This window comes from Leopardus geoffroyi, chromosome D4 (assembly GCF_018350155.1).
Source record: "Leopardus geoffroyi isolate Oge1 chromosome D4, O.geoffroyi_Oge1_pat1.0, whole genome shotgun sequence".
Taxonomy (NCBI): Eukaryota; Metazoa; Chordata; class Mammalia; order Carnivora; family Felidae; genus Leopardus; species Leopardus geoffroyi.
The window spans coordinates 73,734,777-73,748,845 of NC_059342.1; the positions used below are offsets into that span (position 1 = coordinate 73,734,777).

The 14,069-nt window shown below is 54.4% G+C and overlaps 1 protein-coding gene across 5 annotated transcripts in view; it reads left to right on the forward strand.

The window, feature by feature from the left end:
* Window positions 1-14,069, forward strand: part of RGS3 (regulator of G protein signaling 3) — a 141,417-nt gene that overhangs the window by 51,645 nt on the left and 75,703 nt on the right. For all 5 annotated transcript variants that reach the window (XM_045469303.1, XM_045469308.1, XM_045469304.1 and 2 more), the window contains 5 exons: window positions 3,351-3,432; window positions 4,261-4,366; window positions 5,104-5,455; window positions 6,325-6,364; window positions 11,636-11,832. In XM_045469303.1, coding sequence (XP_045325259.1) covers window positions 3,351-3,432; window positions 4,261-4,366; window positions 5,104-5,455; window positions 6,325-6,364; window positions 11,636-11,832 — 777 coding nt within the window. The remainder of the gene's footprint in view (window positions 1-3,350; window positions 3,433-4,260; window positions 4,367-5,103; window positions 5,456-6,324; window positions 6,365-11,635; window positions 11,833-14,069) is intronic.

Here is a 14,069-nt window from a genome sequence, read left to right on the forward strand (position 1 = left end):
AGACAAATCCTATACTAGGAGCCAGCACAGTATTTGGGCACCAGCTTTTTGCTAGACCTGGCTCAAACTCAGCCCTGTCCTCTTTTTTTCTTTAAGTTTTTAAAAAGTTTATTTATTTATTTATTTTGAGAGAGAGAGAGAGAGAGAGAGAGAGAGAGCGCACAGAGAGAGAGGGGGAGAGAATCCCAAGCAGGCTCTGCACCAATAGCACAGAGCCTGATGTGGGACTCAAACTCACAAACTGTGAGCTCATGACCTGAGCTGAAATGGAGAGTCAGATGCCTAATGGACTGAGCTACCCAGGCGCCCCAGCTCTCTATAGTGCCCTTGGCTGTAGCTCTTGAGCCTCAGTTTCCTTATCAGTGGAGGTGGGATGGTAATATCCAGTGATGGTGCTATGAGGCGAATGGAAGGCTATGTACAGAGTGCCCGTGCAGCGCCTGGGATGGACATCTAGGAAGTGTTCAGTCAGCAGTGGCAGTCAGGGACTCGGGTGGAAGTCTGGGTGTGACAGGGGATCAGAAAGCAGGCAGGAGGGCAGAGGTGAGGTGCTAGCCTGGGTGAGGGCTTGGGAGCAGTGACGGTCCCTGCCTTGGACAGGAAAGAGCAAGAACCACCTCCAGGAAGGATGGCCTCTGCCAGGAACTGCTCCCCTCACCTTCTGATCCTTAGGCCCCAGGTCACAGAGGAGGACTGACAGCAGGGCTACTTGCAGCTTCAGCTTCCTTCTCTGTGCCATGGGCATGCTAAAACCAGCCCTGAGTACCCCTCGGGGCTGCAGTGATGATCAGGTTCCCTGGGCACTGTCCCCAGGGCTCATGATGGACAGAGCATAATTCTGCCTCCTTTGTGCGGTCCCCCTTGTCACACTGAGCCCAGAGGGGAGCTTGCTTCCTGGCACCCTTTCCCTTTCCCTTTCCTTCCCAGCCCCTAGCTGGCTTAGACTTTCCTGGGCTGGTTCTTCTTAGGCTGGTGGCTAGGAAGGCCTAGGGGGCTCAGCCCATAGTCCTGCCTGGAGGGGCCCAGGGTGTGGGAGGGGGAGGCTGTTTTGTGGGAGCACATGCCTTCTCTCCAGATTCAGCTCTGGGGCCAGTTCCCAAACTGTTCGCATTGAGCCCATGGGTGTTAGGACCTGTTTGCAGAGCTGTCATCCCAGGCAAGAGGACTGTGGTCCTTGCTGGGGTAGGACTGGGAAAGGTCTAGAAAGACTTTGTAATCCCAGCTTCTGCTTGGGCTGAGGATGGATTGAGAGGCCCCCTGAAGTCCTTGTGAGTCACATGGAGTGGATCAGGCTCCTGACATCTTCTCTCAGCCCAGCCTGGGCTTTTCACACTCACTCTACGGTTTGTTTTTCTTTCTTTCTTTCCATTTTTTTTCTCTTCCTGTCTTAGCTGCGTGTTTTCCCAGAATTCTTATGGGAACAGGGTATTTTCCTGCCCCCTCCCCCTTCCCCTTGTCTGTCAGATTTCCTGTTTTACAAACTCGCTTTGAATCCAGGCCCAGGGCTGGTGGGAAGCAGAGCCTCAGGGGCCTCCCCGACAGCCTCCAAGGGCCTTGGTCACCCTGGGTCCCCCGGCCCTCCCCTTCCTCATGCCTGGCCTTCGGGACAGCTGGCAGGTGAATGCCAGGTGCCCAGCCTTGAAGAGACAACCCCTAAAGGAAGGAGACACGAGTGTCCTGACAAGGCCACTGGCCCTCGACCTTTTCCAGCTTGCTGAGCTGGCTTCTTTCTCGACCTGCCCCCCTTGTGCCTCACCAGGGCCCCCTCCATGTCCACTTCTCCCAGGGAGTCTCTTGGGGCCCCGCTCAACCCCTTTCTGACTTTGACCCTCTTAGGTCTGTAGCTTTCATAAACCTGCTCGGAGCAGCCTGGAGTCGCTCTTTGGGGAGGCAAGGTCTGGGCTGTCCGTACCCCACCCAAAGTCTAACTGGCAGTATGCAGAAGGGGAGCAAGGCTGAATTGAACCGGCTAGCAGACAGCACTGCACCCCGACAGTTTCCTGCTGCCGGTGGGACAGTGCTGGGCTGTCCTCACTAAGCACTTACTGAGTTCCTACCGCGCACCGAGCCTGCCTTGCACCGAGCCTGCCGTCCAAAGTCAAGCACAAAGAACTGTTCCCAGCTCTGTCCTCATACTCGGCTCCGGTGCATGTTGTGTCCTTCGTTTTGGAGAGATCTGCATATTCTTGTCACCCTCTAGGACCCAAAGACCGGCCCCCCCATGCCTTGATACCTCAGCAGAACCCGGCATGCATCAGGAGCTTGATAATTTTGTGTTGCTTTGGGAAGAGATCCGAGGGCTGCCTGGTTGGCAGCAGAGCATCTGACCCTTGATCTCAGGGTCATGAGTTCAAGCCCCATATTGGGTGTGGAGCCTACTTTTAAAAAAGGGGGTTGGGGAGCCTGGGTCGCCCCATTGGTTAAATGTCCGACTCTTGGTTTCGGCTCAGGTCGTGATCTCATGGTCTGTGGGTTTGAGCCCTGCGTCAGGCTCTGTGCTGACAATGTGGAGGCTGCTTGGGATTCTCTGTCCCTGTCTCTCTGCCCCTCTCCCCAAGTAGTGTTCTCTGTCTCTCTCTAAATAAATAAACTTGAAAAAAATAAAATAAAAGATCCAGGTGGTTGGGCCCCTTCCTGGGACTTCTGAAAGTAGGGTTGTGGATCTGCCATGCAGCAGGCACAGTGAGGTCAGTGGCTAGTTCAGGTTCACTCAGGAGGCCTGTCTGTGCCCTTGCCTGCCCCCTCACCTGGGAGCCCTCACTGGATGCCTTGAGGTCCCAGCAATGGACTGCCCTGAGAACCCTTGCACTTGTCCCCTGACCCTTGGCCGGAGGTTGTGAGTACACGTGTCCCTCTCTTCCCTCCCCTGTGCCGTGGGAGGGTAGCAACCAGGTGGGCTTTGTTTCTGGGCCTTCCGCACAGGGCCAGCCTTGGACAGATGCTCTGTGAATCCCCGGGGGGAGGGGGGGCGGGTGGTGGGGAGGAAGAAGGAAGGGACCGAGGTGGAGATGTGCAGGTCCAGTGGGCTCTTTGGTAAAGGACTGGACCGTGTGTCTGTGGGGTCTGAGGAAGGTGAGGTTTGCACTTCCAAGGCTCTGTCCATCCTAGGCCCTGCTGGGTCAGCCTGGCTTTACCTCCTGAGTTCCCAGCCTTCCTGCTTGGCCCACAAACCAGTGCTCAAGCCGCCTGGACCAAGATAGGAACGGCAAGAGCTGGCCAGCCTCCTTCTTGGCTCCAGCTCCCTTGGAGAGGAGGGTGGCTCTGGGGTAGGGCCTGTGGGCTTCTCCACCCTGGAGCAGAGGCAGCAGCCTTGTGGCTTCTGGGAGTAACTGGGCGGGGCTGTGTCCTAGATCACCATCCCGAGGGGGAAGGACGGCTTTGGCTTCACCATCTGCTGTGACTCTCCGGTTCGAGTCCAGGCTGTGGATTCTGGTAAGTGAGCGTCTCGGGTGATGCCAGTCCCGCTCCCCTCACCACGCGCCTGGCTTCGCAAACAAGATGCGGGAGCTGAAAGGGGAGCCCCAACCTGGAGCAGTGTCCTCGTTTTTCAAAACCAAAGAATACTATTTTTAAATGTCCACACGTGAAACTGAGGTCTATGAAAATAGATTCACATTTTTTTTTTGTTTTTATCAAAATGAAAATAGGTTTTTTATGTTTTGTTTCCCAGTCATGTTAAACAGGAACTAAACCTACATTTTCAGTAAGGGCTGCATGGGAAAATGAGAGTAATTTATGGACTTTATTTGGAATCGGTACTTTATCCTATTCCAAGCCTGATTAGCACTTAAAAATAGGCATGCTCTCCCTGTTTTTCACAGAGGGGAAGCCAGGGCTTGGGGATCGGGGTGTGTCCCCCCAGTGCCTGCATGGGGACCGGCACAAGGCGGGCACTCAGGGAATGGTGTTAAAGAATGAATGAAGTGTCTGAGCCTGGCAACAAGGAAGGGTCCTCGGGGGAGGAGGGGGGGAATGCTTGGGGAGTGAGAGCGAGAGCGAGAGCGAGGTGGGGGCCTGGCTGGAAGGGTGGACGGGCCGAGGAGTGAGCAGGCAGAGAAGACGTGAGGGCGAACGGGTGCCTCCCTCCGAGGCCCCCGCGAGCCACTGAGGTCGGCCCTGCATTTCACAGATGAGGAAACAGAGAGGGCCAGACTTGTTGAGGCCGCCGCGGGGGCCATGACTCTAGGTCATGTCATGGGTCGTGTCATTGGCGCGTCAGGGCTTCGGGAGCCCTCAGGCGGCTTTTCTTTGTCCGTGCAGGGGGTCCGGCAGAGCGGGCAGGGCTGCAGCAGCTGGACACCGTGCTACAGCTGAACGAGAGGCCTGTGGAGCACTGGAAATGCGTGGAGCTGGCGCATGAGATCCGGTGACAGGGGCGGTGGGCAGCTCTGGGCCTCGGGCTGATGGCACACCTCCCCAAACCCCCTGCCCTGGGCACAGGCGGCTCCCGCCCCCTCCTCCTCGCAGCTGTGAGCAATTCACTTTGCTCCTCAGGGGATGGGTTTCTTGGCCTGAAAATGGAAGGTTCAGGCTCGGAGCAGTTTTGGATCCCGGAGCAAATAGCGGGGAAGAAGCTCTCAAACTGACCCTGTGGCTCACGGCGCGGCTCCAGGGCGTCACTTTCTACTTCAGCTCGTTATTTTCCCGTTGTTTCTAAAGGATGTGTAGATGTGGGGAATGTTTCACTCGCGCACTTGAGAAATTATTCTTTGGAGTGTTTGGGTCCCCTACATTTGGACCCGCTGGGGTAAAACTCTCATGACCCATTTTGCGTTTGTTTCTAGAATGACTGGAGACGGGGTGGCACGTAGGTGGCTTGCTGGCTCCTCCCTTGCTTATACTTTGCCCATGACCCACGTCACTGGTTGAGTTTGGTACTCTCGTTTCACCTGGCCGTGGCCTCAGGGTCCTTCTCAGCCACTGCCAGTCAACTAGAGTTGACCTAAGGGACCCCTTTGCTGTCTCGGCTTGAGGTGGCCTCTTACCTCCCTTCCTGCCTGACCGCCGGGGCTTCTCTCCCCCTCCCCCACCCTTCTTCTCTGCCCTTTAGACTCTACCCTCAACTCAACTTCTCTGTGTAACCCCTCTCCCCGCCAACTCTAGGAGCTGCCCCAGTGAGATCATCCTGCTCGTGTGGCGCATGGTCCCCCAGGTCAAGCCGGGGCCAGACGGCGGGGTCCTGCGGCGGGCCTCCTGCAAGTCGACGCACGACCTCCAGTCGCCCCCCAATAAGCGGGAGAAGAACTGCACCCACGGGGCCCAGGCACGGCCTGAGCAGCGCCACAGCTGTCACCTGGTGTGTGACAGTTCAGACGGGCTACTACTCGGTGGCTGGGAACGCTACACAGAGGTGGCCAAGCGCGGGGGCCAGCACACCCTGCCTGCGCTGTCCCGTGCCACCGCCTCCACTGACCCCAACTACATCATCCTGGCCCCACTGAACCCTGGGAGCCAGGTATGGACAGCGGGTTCGGAGAAGGTGATGGGCGTGCGCTGGCCTCGCACAAGAGCATGCAGGGAGGAGCCTGCAAGGGGCTGGGAGTGCCAGTGAGGAGGCAGGGTGTGTGTTAACTCTGGCTGCCCCAGGGCTGTTCTGGGGGAAAGAGAGCGATGGGTCTTTGTGGCCTCGGGGCGCAGATCCAGGGCCAGGGGATGTCATAGGGTGGAAGATTTCACCTCAAAAGAAGGAAGAGCTTTCTGCCAGTCTGGGCTTTTTCTACAGGGGGATGGGCCGCTGTGATAGGGGTGAGCCCCCTGTCAGGGGAGGTGTGAAAGCAGACACTGCCCGATGGCATGATGGGGTGTCGGAGTTTATGCCCCAAAACGTTAATCCGGTGAGATACTCTGGGAAAGAAGTGTCTGAGGTCAAATAAGTTTGAGGACTAACCCAAACTCTCCTCCTCTTCTGGACAAGATTCCCCAAGTGGATGGAGTAGGTTACTCGAGGCTCTGAGGGTATCCTGCAGTAGAGGACGGTTTAACCCAGCATTTTCAGAATTCCCCTGCTGGTACAGCCGTACGGCAGGCCTCTTAGGGTCCCGCAGTGCCGGTGTTCCCTGGAAGGCACTTCGGAACCAGCCGCCATCCAGAAAGTTGGGGACTCAGCCTAGGGGTTATACTGGATGAAAGCTAAAACCTTGTTCAACCCTAACATTCTAGAAGATTCTGGAATCTCTGATCCCTCCAAGCACCTCCCTCTGCTCCTTAGCCTGGCCGCTGTTTTTCCTCCTTTCCTATCCCCGGGTGGTGGGTGAGCAGCCTGCCTGGTTGGCCCTCCCCGTTCCTGGAGTCGAGCTGATGCGATTCTTCTGTCTTCCTTTGCAGCTGCTGCGGCCTCTGTACCAGGAGGATGCCATCCCTGAAGGTGGGTCTGTCCTCTGCTGCTGTGCCCTCCCAGCCCCAGGGAGATGTGAGGCCAGTTGTAAGATCTCCAGCATACTGACACAGACCGTCTTTCCTCCCCATACCCGCTCTCCCTCACTGAACCAGTGTCTTTCATCCTTGGAGCCTCAGCTGAGAACGAAGAAGGGATCTTCCCACAGCAGCCCAGGAGATAGTGCATTCAACTGGGATTCACTCACTTTTACTGAGCAACAATATATGTCAGGTGCCACAGGCACCGTGGTCCGGCCTGCACGGAAGTGGGGCAGGGAGGGCTCAAATCAGAGCTGTGTGGCTGTGAGCAATTTATATTCCCTCAATGAGCCTCGGTTTCTTCACCTATAAAATGGGGCTGATGATTTCCACCACAGAGGGTTGTCGGGAGGGGCAGTTGTCTGCCCACTGAGAGAGGCTATGCAGAAGATGGCTTTCTTTGAACTCGATAGGTTCTTCTCTTTTGGCCTTTGAATCTGACCCTATCTTTAAAAAAATTTTTTTTCAATGTTTTTATTTATTTTTCAGAGACAGGGAGAGATAGAGTGTGAGCAGGGGAGGGGCAGAGAGAGAGAGAAAGACACAGAATCTGAAGAGGCTCCAGGCTCTGAGCTGTCAGCACAGAGCCCGACGCGGGGCTTGAACTCATAAGTCGTGAGATCATGGCCTGAGCCGAACTCCGATGCTTAACCCACTGAGCCACCCAGGCACCCCTGAACCTATCTTTTTTTAAAGTTTATTTATTTTGAGAGAGGGAAAGAAAGCATGAGTGGGGGAGAGGCGGAGAGAGAGGGAGAGAATCCCAAGCAGGCTCCGCACTGTCAGCACAAAGCTCGACATGGGACTCGAACCCACAAACCACGAGATCATGACCTGAGTCGAAGTCGGATGCTCAACTGACTGAGCTACCCAGGCTCTGTCCCACCCCCGTCCCTATTTTTTTAAGATCCAGGGAAAGAAGCTGAGCTCAAAACCAGGGTCTTCTCAGGGTGCCTGGTTGGCTCTGTTGGATAAGTGACCGACTCTTGATTTTGGCTCAGGTCACGATCTCACAGTTTGTGAGTTTGAGCCCTGCCTTGGGCTCTGCGCTGACTGCGAGGAGCCTGCTTGGGATTCTGTCTCCCCCTGTCACAGCCCCTCCCCCACCTCTCAAAATAAATAAATAAACTTAAAAAAACACAAAAAACCCAGGTCCTCCTCCCAGGAAGCCTGAGATACCAGTCTTGGTGCCGTAGCTGACCGGGCGTTCCTATAGGGAATGTGCCTACGTGCCTGCCAGGGTCCAGCTGACTGGAGTCCAGCTGGTATCTGGAAAGCTGTGACCAGACTTGCCTGGTGGTCCTATGCTTGAGCCCTTTAGCACCTATGGAATACCTGTTGACTTCCTTCTTTGAGAGGGGCCTTTTCCCAGCTGCTTGCAAACTCGCTTCCTTGCCTCCCTCCCCAACAGCGGCGTGAAGTCGATGCTGGCTTGTAGCAGGTTCTTGGAAAAGTACCCGCGCCTTTCGGGAGGGAAAAGGGCTCCCATCAGGCCCAGAGCTGCTGATGGAAGGCATCTTCATTCTCTCCAGGGTAGGCCATTCGGGTGGGTAGGCCTGGTCTGTTGGAAATGAATCTGCGTTCCTTCTGGAGAGGAGTCTGATAGTTATTCAATGCTGAGTTCTTAAAAAGCTTTTAGTCAGCGCATTAGGTTAGAATGGAGATGTCACTGCTAAATGGTGACTTCATTAAGGGCAGGGCCTGGGCCACCCCATCACTGCATCTCCAGTGCCGGACCCAGGGTGTGGCAGACAGCAGGTACTCGGTACAATTTCTGCTGAGTGACTGAGTAAAGGAGAATGATACTGGCTGGTTGCTTCTAGGGCTGGAAGGCTGGCCACAGAGGAAGGGGGCTGGAGGGGTGTGTTGCCAGCAGTGGGCTGGTGGTGTGGGATTGATTCCTTCTTGGCCTCAGATATGCCTCTTGGTGTCCTCCCAACCTGTATCCACAGATTTAGTGAACCAAGAAGGGCCCAGTCATCAAAGCTGTGGAGAGAGAGAGGGACAAGTAAGGACATGATGACGGTGTTAATAACAACGGTGGCTTTTTGAACGCGTTGTATTAAGAATTGACTTTCCTTCGTTTATTCTCCATGACGATAGTTTTTTTTGGTATACAAGAACATCTTTTCTCTTTGTCAACCATCAAGTCTTCATGGCCCCAAGTCCTGGAGTTCAGAGGAAGGGGTGAAACTGAACCTTTCCTTAAACACACTTGGGGTTCTCCAGAGGCTCGGGCTGTCACCGCGGTGCCGACTTGTGCTTCCTCCTCTGGTTGGGCTGCCCAGGCTCCTTTCACGGGGCAGGATGGAGCCGTCCAGAGTTGAACGGGATCTGGTACCCTTCCGAGGCCCAGGGCACTTGCTGCTTGTAGCTGGCATGTTCCCCAGGGCCGCTGGGGCCCTCAGCATTGTCCCCTGCCCTTCGAAGGGGCCCAGCCTCAGATTCTCCACTGCCAGAGTGGGATGGCTGCCAGGGCTCGCCTCGGAAGCCAGAGCAAAGCCGAGTAATTACTGTGTTTGGTCAGTGAAGCAGGTGTCCTAGCAAAAAGGGGCGATGTCGGGGCTTGGACCAGAGGATGTTAAGAGGTAGCAGGTGGGAAGTCAAGGGGGTTGACTTTGCAGAGCTCAGCAGCTCAGTTGCAAACTGGACTGTTTTTTTTAAAAAGATAGTTTAGAAAATCCTTTTTGGAGAGCCATGCCCATTTATCACAGGTGATCCAGGGTGTGTGGAGATGGGGCTCCCAGGCATGACTGTTGCATAGGTTGGATTGATCTTGCTTTGTACCATATACTGGCCAGATGTCCCTGGAAAGTCACCCAACCACTCCAGGGCTCAGTTGCCTGGTCTATAAAATGGGGCTAAGCAGACTTTTCCTACCTGAAGGCAGAGGCATGTCACACGGCTTATTTTTGGCTCTGTAGGCCCAAGGCGAAGGTGCTGTGATGACCCTGTGTGTGCGGCTAGGCTAGGGAAGGGAAGACATAGATTCTTGTACAAGCCTGAGACTGGACCTTCAGGGCCCAGATTTTGGCATCAGCAAATGGTACTCTTTAATTTTGGTCTGTTTTGCCCCAGTCCCTCACTTGTCAGCCCTGTGTGGTTTTGCCTCCTCTGGTCTAGGCTTGGTCATGTTCAGATAGACTGTCTAGTTTCAGATTGACCCTGTGACCTCATTCACAGTATGGTTTGAGGCCCAGCAGCCCTGTCCTAACGCCTGCCCGATGCGTTTATTATCTGTTGGCTTGGGTTTGTGATAATCCCCTGTGCTCCCCACTCTGGTACCGTTCATGAAGCCCTTTCCCTTCAGGCCTGTCGTGAGAGCCCCCCACCAGCCCCCCTTAACAGAGGAGAAAACTCTAGCTCAGAGGAGGAAGGAAACTGTTCAGGGTTGCACAGCCAGAGTCTGGGGGAGCCAGGGCTCAAGTTCAAGTTTCTTGACCAGCTCAAATCCAGTGCAGTTCTTGAGACCCAGGATGGGCTCTTTCAGCAAAGGACACAGACCACCCTGGGGCTGAGGTCCATGGCCAGACCAGAGTAGGAGCTAGCTAACTAGTTCCATGCATCTGTCCCCCTCCCCCACCCTTTCTACTCTTCTCTAAGCCACTCCTCAAAGAGGCAGGAAGTGGTTTAAGTTATTATGGTTTGAGTCCTGCCCCCAAGTTATGGCTGTGATGGGTGGTCACTTGTGATGGGGGGAGCTGACTTGTTTTTCTCACCTTGCTCGGGGAGAAGGGGCATGCGGTGGGCGGAGGAAATAAGTGTGAAATCTTCCGAACTGAGTTTTTTCCTTTGAGGCCGTGGACCTCGCGTTGGTGGGGAACTTCCCCCAGAGGTAGCTGGGGTCAGACCACCTGTTCGCCCCCTGGCTGCCAGGACAGGGGAGTGGTGGAAAGGGACCTGGGTCCTGGGACATGGGCCAGGCATCCAGGTCAGTTGCCCACCAGGCAGCAGGAGCCCCTTGGAGGGGGCCCAGGTGTATGCGGAGCAGGAGTTGGCTTCCTACCTGCTCACACCTAAGAATCCCTGACTTTTTAGCTACTCTGTGCTTTGCGCCTCCGCCTGGTGGACAGGGCACGAGAAAGACCCGCTTGCTACCGCTTGCTGCGTTGGGGGTGTATGTCCAGTAGTGTCCCCTGCTGGGCAGCCTTCTGCTCTCTTCCCTGAAGGTGCTTCCTTCTCTCTCTCCTTTTCCTGATTAGAATAATGGTGAGTTGGTGGCCAGCCAGAGTATCTTCTGGCTGCAGTGAAGCCTAGGATTTTCAGCCTGTGGAAACCAGCCTGTGGTTCCAAGTGGAGGAACCACAACAGCAAGAGCCACAATAAGTTAGCAGCTAACTTTTCTGGTGCACTGGGGCTTTACTTGGAGCATCTCATTGAACGCTCACAGCAACCCATTGAACTTGGTAACATTATTGCAGTGGAGGAAAGCAAGTCTCTAAGGGTGGGGGAAGCGAGTGGCTAAAGGTCACCAAGCTAGTAAGCAGAGAGGAAAGGGGTCTGGGCACAGCCATGTGGCTTCAGAGCTGACGCTCTTTCCCGAGAACTGGGGCAGCAGGTGCACTGCTCATTGTAGACTGACTTACGTGAGCCAGGCCGTCCCTGCCCCCGTGGCTAATAGAGAGAAGGCTCCCATACAGCCTGGGGAAGCCCAGGTTACCACTGGACCTCCAGTCCCTTTGTCCGTGGGACCTGGGGGACGATGTAACAGGTGAGCTGTGCTGGGCATGTCTAGGGAGCTGTGGGAATGGTGGCGGCAGGGAGAGCGCGCGTCTGACACACAGGGCAGTCCAACTGACGGATGCTTCTACGTGGGACCGTGGGCCTGGTGAGGTCAGCTCGTCTGACTTTTCAAATAGGAGAGGTTTCCCAATTTTGAAAAGTATGAGGCCAAACTGGTAAGTCTGATTCGGATTCTGGACACTGGACGGTGCCCCTAGCCTAGCTGGTGGTTGCCAGCTCCATCTGAGTCCTGGAGTCGGTTGTTTATGTGTAACTCCCATTAGAGCGTGAGGGAACTCCTTGAGGCCTGAGGCCCTTCTGAGGCCCCGCTCCGTTCCCAGTACCTTGCATAGGGCCCTGCATGTAGCATATGCTCAGTAAATGCTGATGGACTGGCTGAGTCTGTGTTCCCCGTTTCTGCGGAAAGGATGTCTTTGCAGGTGATGCAGCGATGCCTTTGCGTAGAAATGGCTCATGGTCCCCCATTTCTGTTCCACAGAATCAGGTGGTCCCAGTAAAGGGAAGTCCTACACAGGCCTGGGGAAGAAGTCCCGGCTGATGAAGACAGTGCAGACCATGAAGGGCCATGGGAACTACCAGAACTGCCCGGTCATGAGGCCGCACACCCCACACTCAAGCTATGGCACCTATGTCACCCTGGCCCCCAAGGTCCTGGTGTTCCCGGTCTTTGTTCAGGTGAGCTAGTAGCTGGCCCCATGGGCTCCCTCAGGAGATGAGAAAGAGGAGGGTCCTTCGCCCCAGGGTTCGGGGATGGTGCCTCGTTCCAGGAGGGTCCCCTTTGGGGAAAGAAGAGTGCAGGTGCTCAGGATTCTAGGGGTTATACTGAGGGGGCAGAGGTCTCCAGGAGGGTGGGGGTGGGGAAGCTGAGCACCAGGAGGATTTTCTCCCTGCTCCCTTTCCTGACTTTCCCTTTCTCTGGGGCCAGGGCAGGCACACTCCAGCTATTTGTTGCATTGTCACGGGGCCTGTTTGCTGAGGCTTCTGCTCTCTGGCTCATCCAGTGGTTCATTGTTTGCAAATGGCCGAGGGAGAGACTTGAGGTCTGGCATCTTGTCTGGCCTCCTTGGTCTTCCCAAACATGCCTGGCCAGGATTCCAGGATTTGCTGGTGGCCCAAGATTCATTTACATCTCCCCTCTCCTGCTTCTCCCTCTGCTTCTTCCTTCTCTTCCTCCCTATTTCCAAACCTTCGTGTCTTCCACCACTCAGACACCAGCAGTGTGAACATTTAGGTGTCTTTTGTGTGTGCATGTACACGTTTCTGAAAGAAAGCTAAACCGATCTCATTGCACATTTTTCTATCCTTCTGCCTTTTTTAAATGAAAATCGTAGCACAGACATTTCCCACATTACTAAATTCTCTCCGAGCCTTTCTTTTGAGGTGATTGCACACTATTCTATTCTCTGGCCATACCATCTTTCTTTAACTGGTTCTCTACTTGGATATTCTTCCGTTTACTTCCTTTGCTATTGTAAACAACTCTGTGATGAAAGTCCTTGCCTGTGACCTGCCCCTCGGATTATTTTCCGTGGAAGAGATCTTTAGAAGTGAAATGACAGGGTCATGGGTCATAAACGTTTTAAAGACTCTTTATATATATTGACAAATTGCTTTCTAGAAAGATTGTGTTAGTTGGTCCTCTTCATCAGCAACATAGAGATGACATAGACCCAAGGGCTTCTTTTTCATTTTTGTTTTTGTTTTTTTGGAGAGGGAGAGAGAGAGAGAGTGAGAGCAGGGGAGCGGTAGAGGGAAATACAATCTCAAGCAGGCTCCAGGCTCAGCACGGACCCCAATGCGGGCTCAATCCCATGACTGTGGGATCATGACCTGAGCTGAAATCAAGAATCGGATGCCCAACTGACTGAACCACCCAGGCGCCCCAACCCTCCCACCCCAAGGGCCTCATTTCTGACCATGCCTTCCTTCTCTGGTCTCCCTGGCATCCCATTCCGGGACTGTTGCTGTCCAGTGAACGTTAGAACTCACACTTTGTCAGGATGCACCACATCGCTGGCAGGTGACCTACCTCTCCCCAGATGACTCCTGCCTTTTCTTTTTGTTTTTTCTCTTTCTCAGGATGGAACCACCAAGGTCTTGGCATCCACAGGGATTCTTTTTCACTTTCATTTTAAGATCTTTGTTAAAAAATTTAAAATTCGTTTTCAAAACATTATAACAACTTTTAAATTGTAAAGTATACAAGCCAACACGTGAACCAGTATAGTAACGAATAATTGCAAAGCAGGTGTCCACGAAGGGACAGCTACAGGCCGTTGCTGCCACTGCAGAGGCTGCACATGTCTCTTCCTGATCGTAGTGCCTGACTCCACACTAGTCATTTCCTGGCTTTCCCTTCCTTTTACCATCTACGTGTGCTTTCCCAGGTCACATGTTTTGTTTGGCCTCTTCTGGGGCCTTGCTTCTTCTGCCTCACGTTCCTTGTGAGATCCATCCAGGTTGTTGTGTATAGATGACATTTGTCCCATTATCTTTCTTCCATCACCTTGCTTGGTTCAGGTAACCCGGAAGCCACGTTATAAATATACATTCACAGAGAATAAGTCCTGCTGGGTAATCCAGATCTTAGGGAGCTTTCTCTGGGCTGGGCAAAGGGCTCCTCAGTGGGTATGAGGCAGGATGCTGGGGTGGGTAGGAATTTTGGGTGGGAATTGGTCCCTGGGGACTGATGGCTGCAAAGGAGTCCGTTAACTCAAGCAGGGACTGGCCTGGCTCTGAAGGGACTTAAGTGACCAAATCTGGCATGAGGCTCTCAGGAAGGTGTCCTGAGAGCCTGGGCCTGGCAGCAGGGACTTTCCCATGAGGCCTGAACGGGACAGATGGAGGAGAGTGGGGCCTGGCAGGGCCCTGGAGCCCAGTGTAGTCAGGGAGCTCGGGGAAGGATTGCGAGG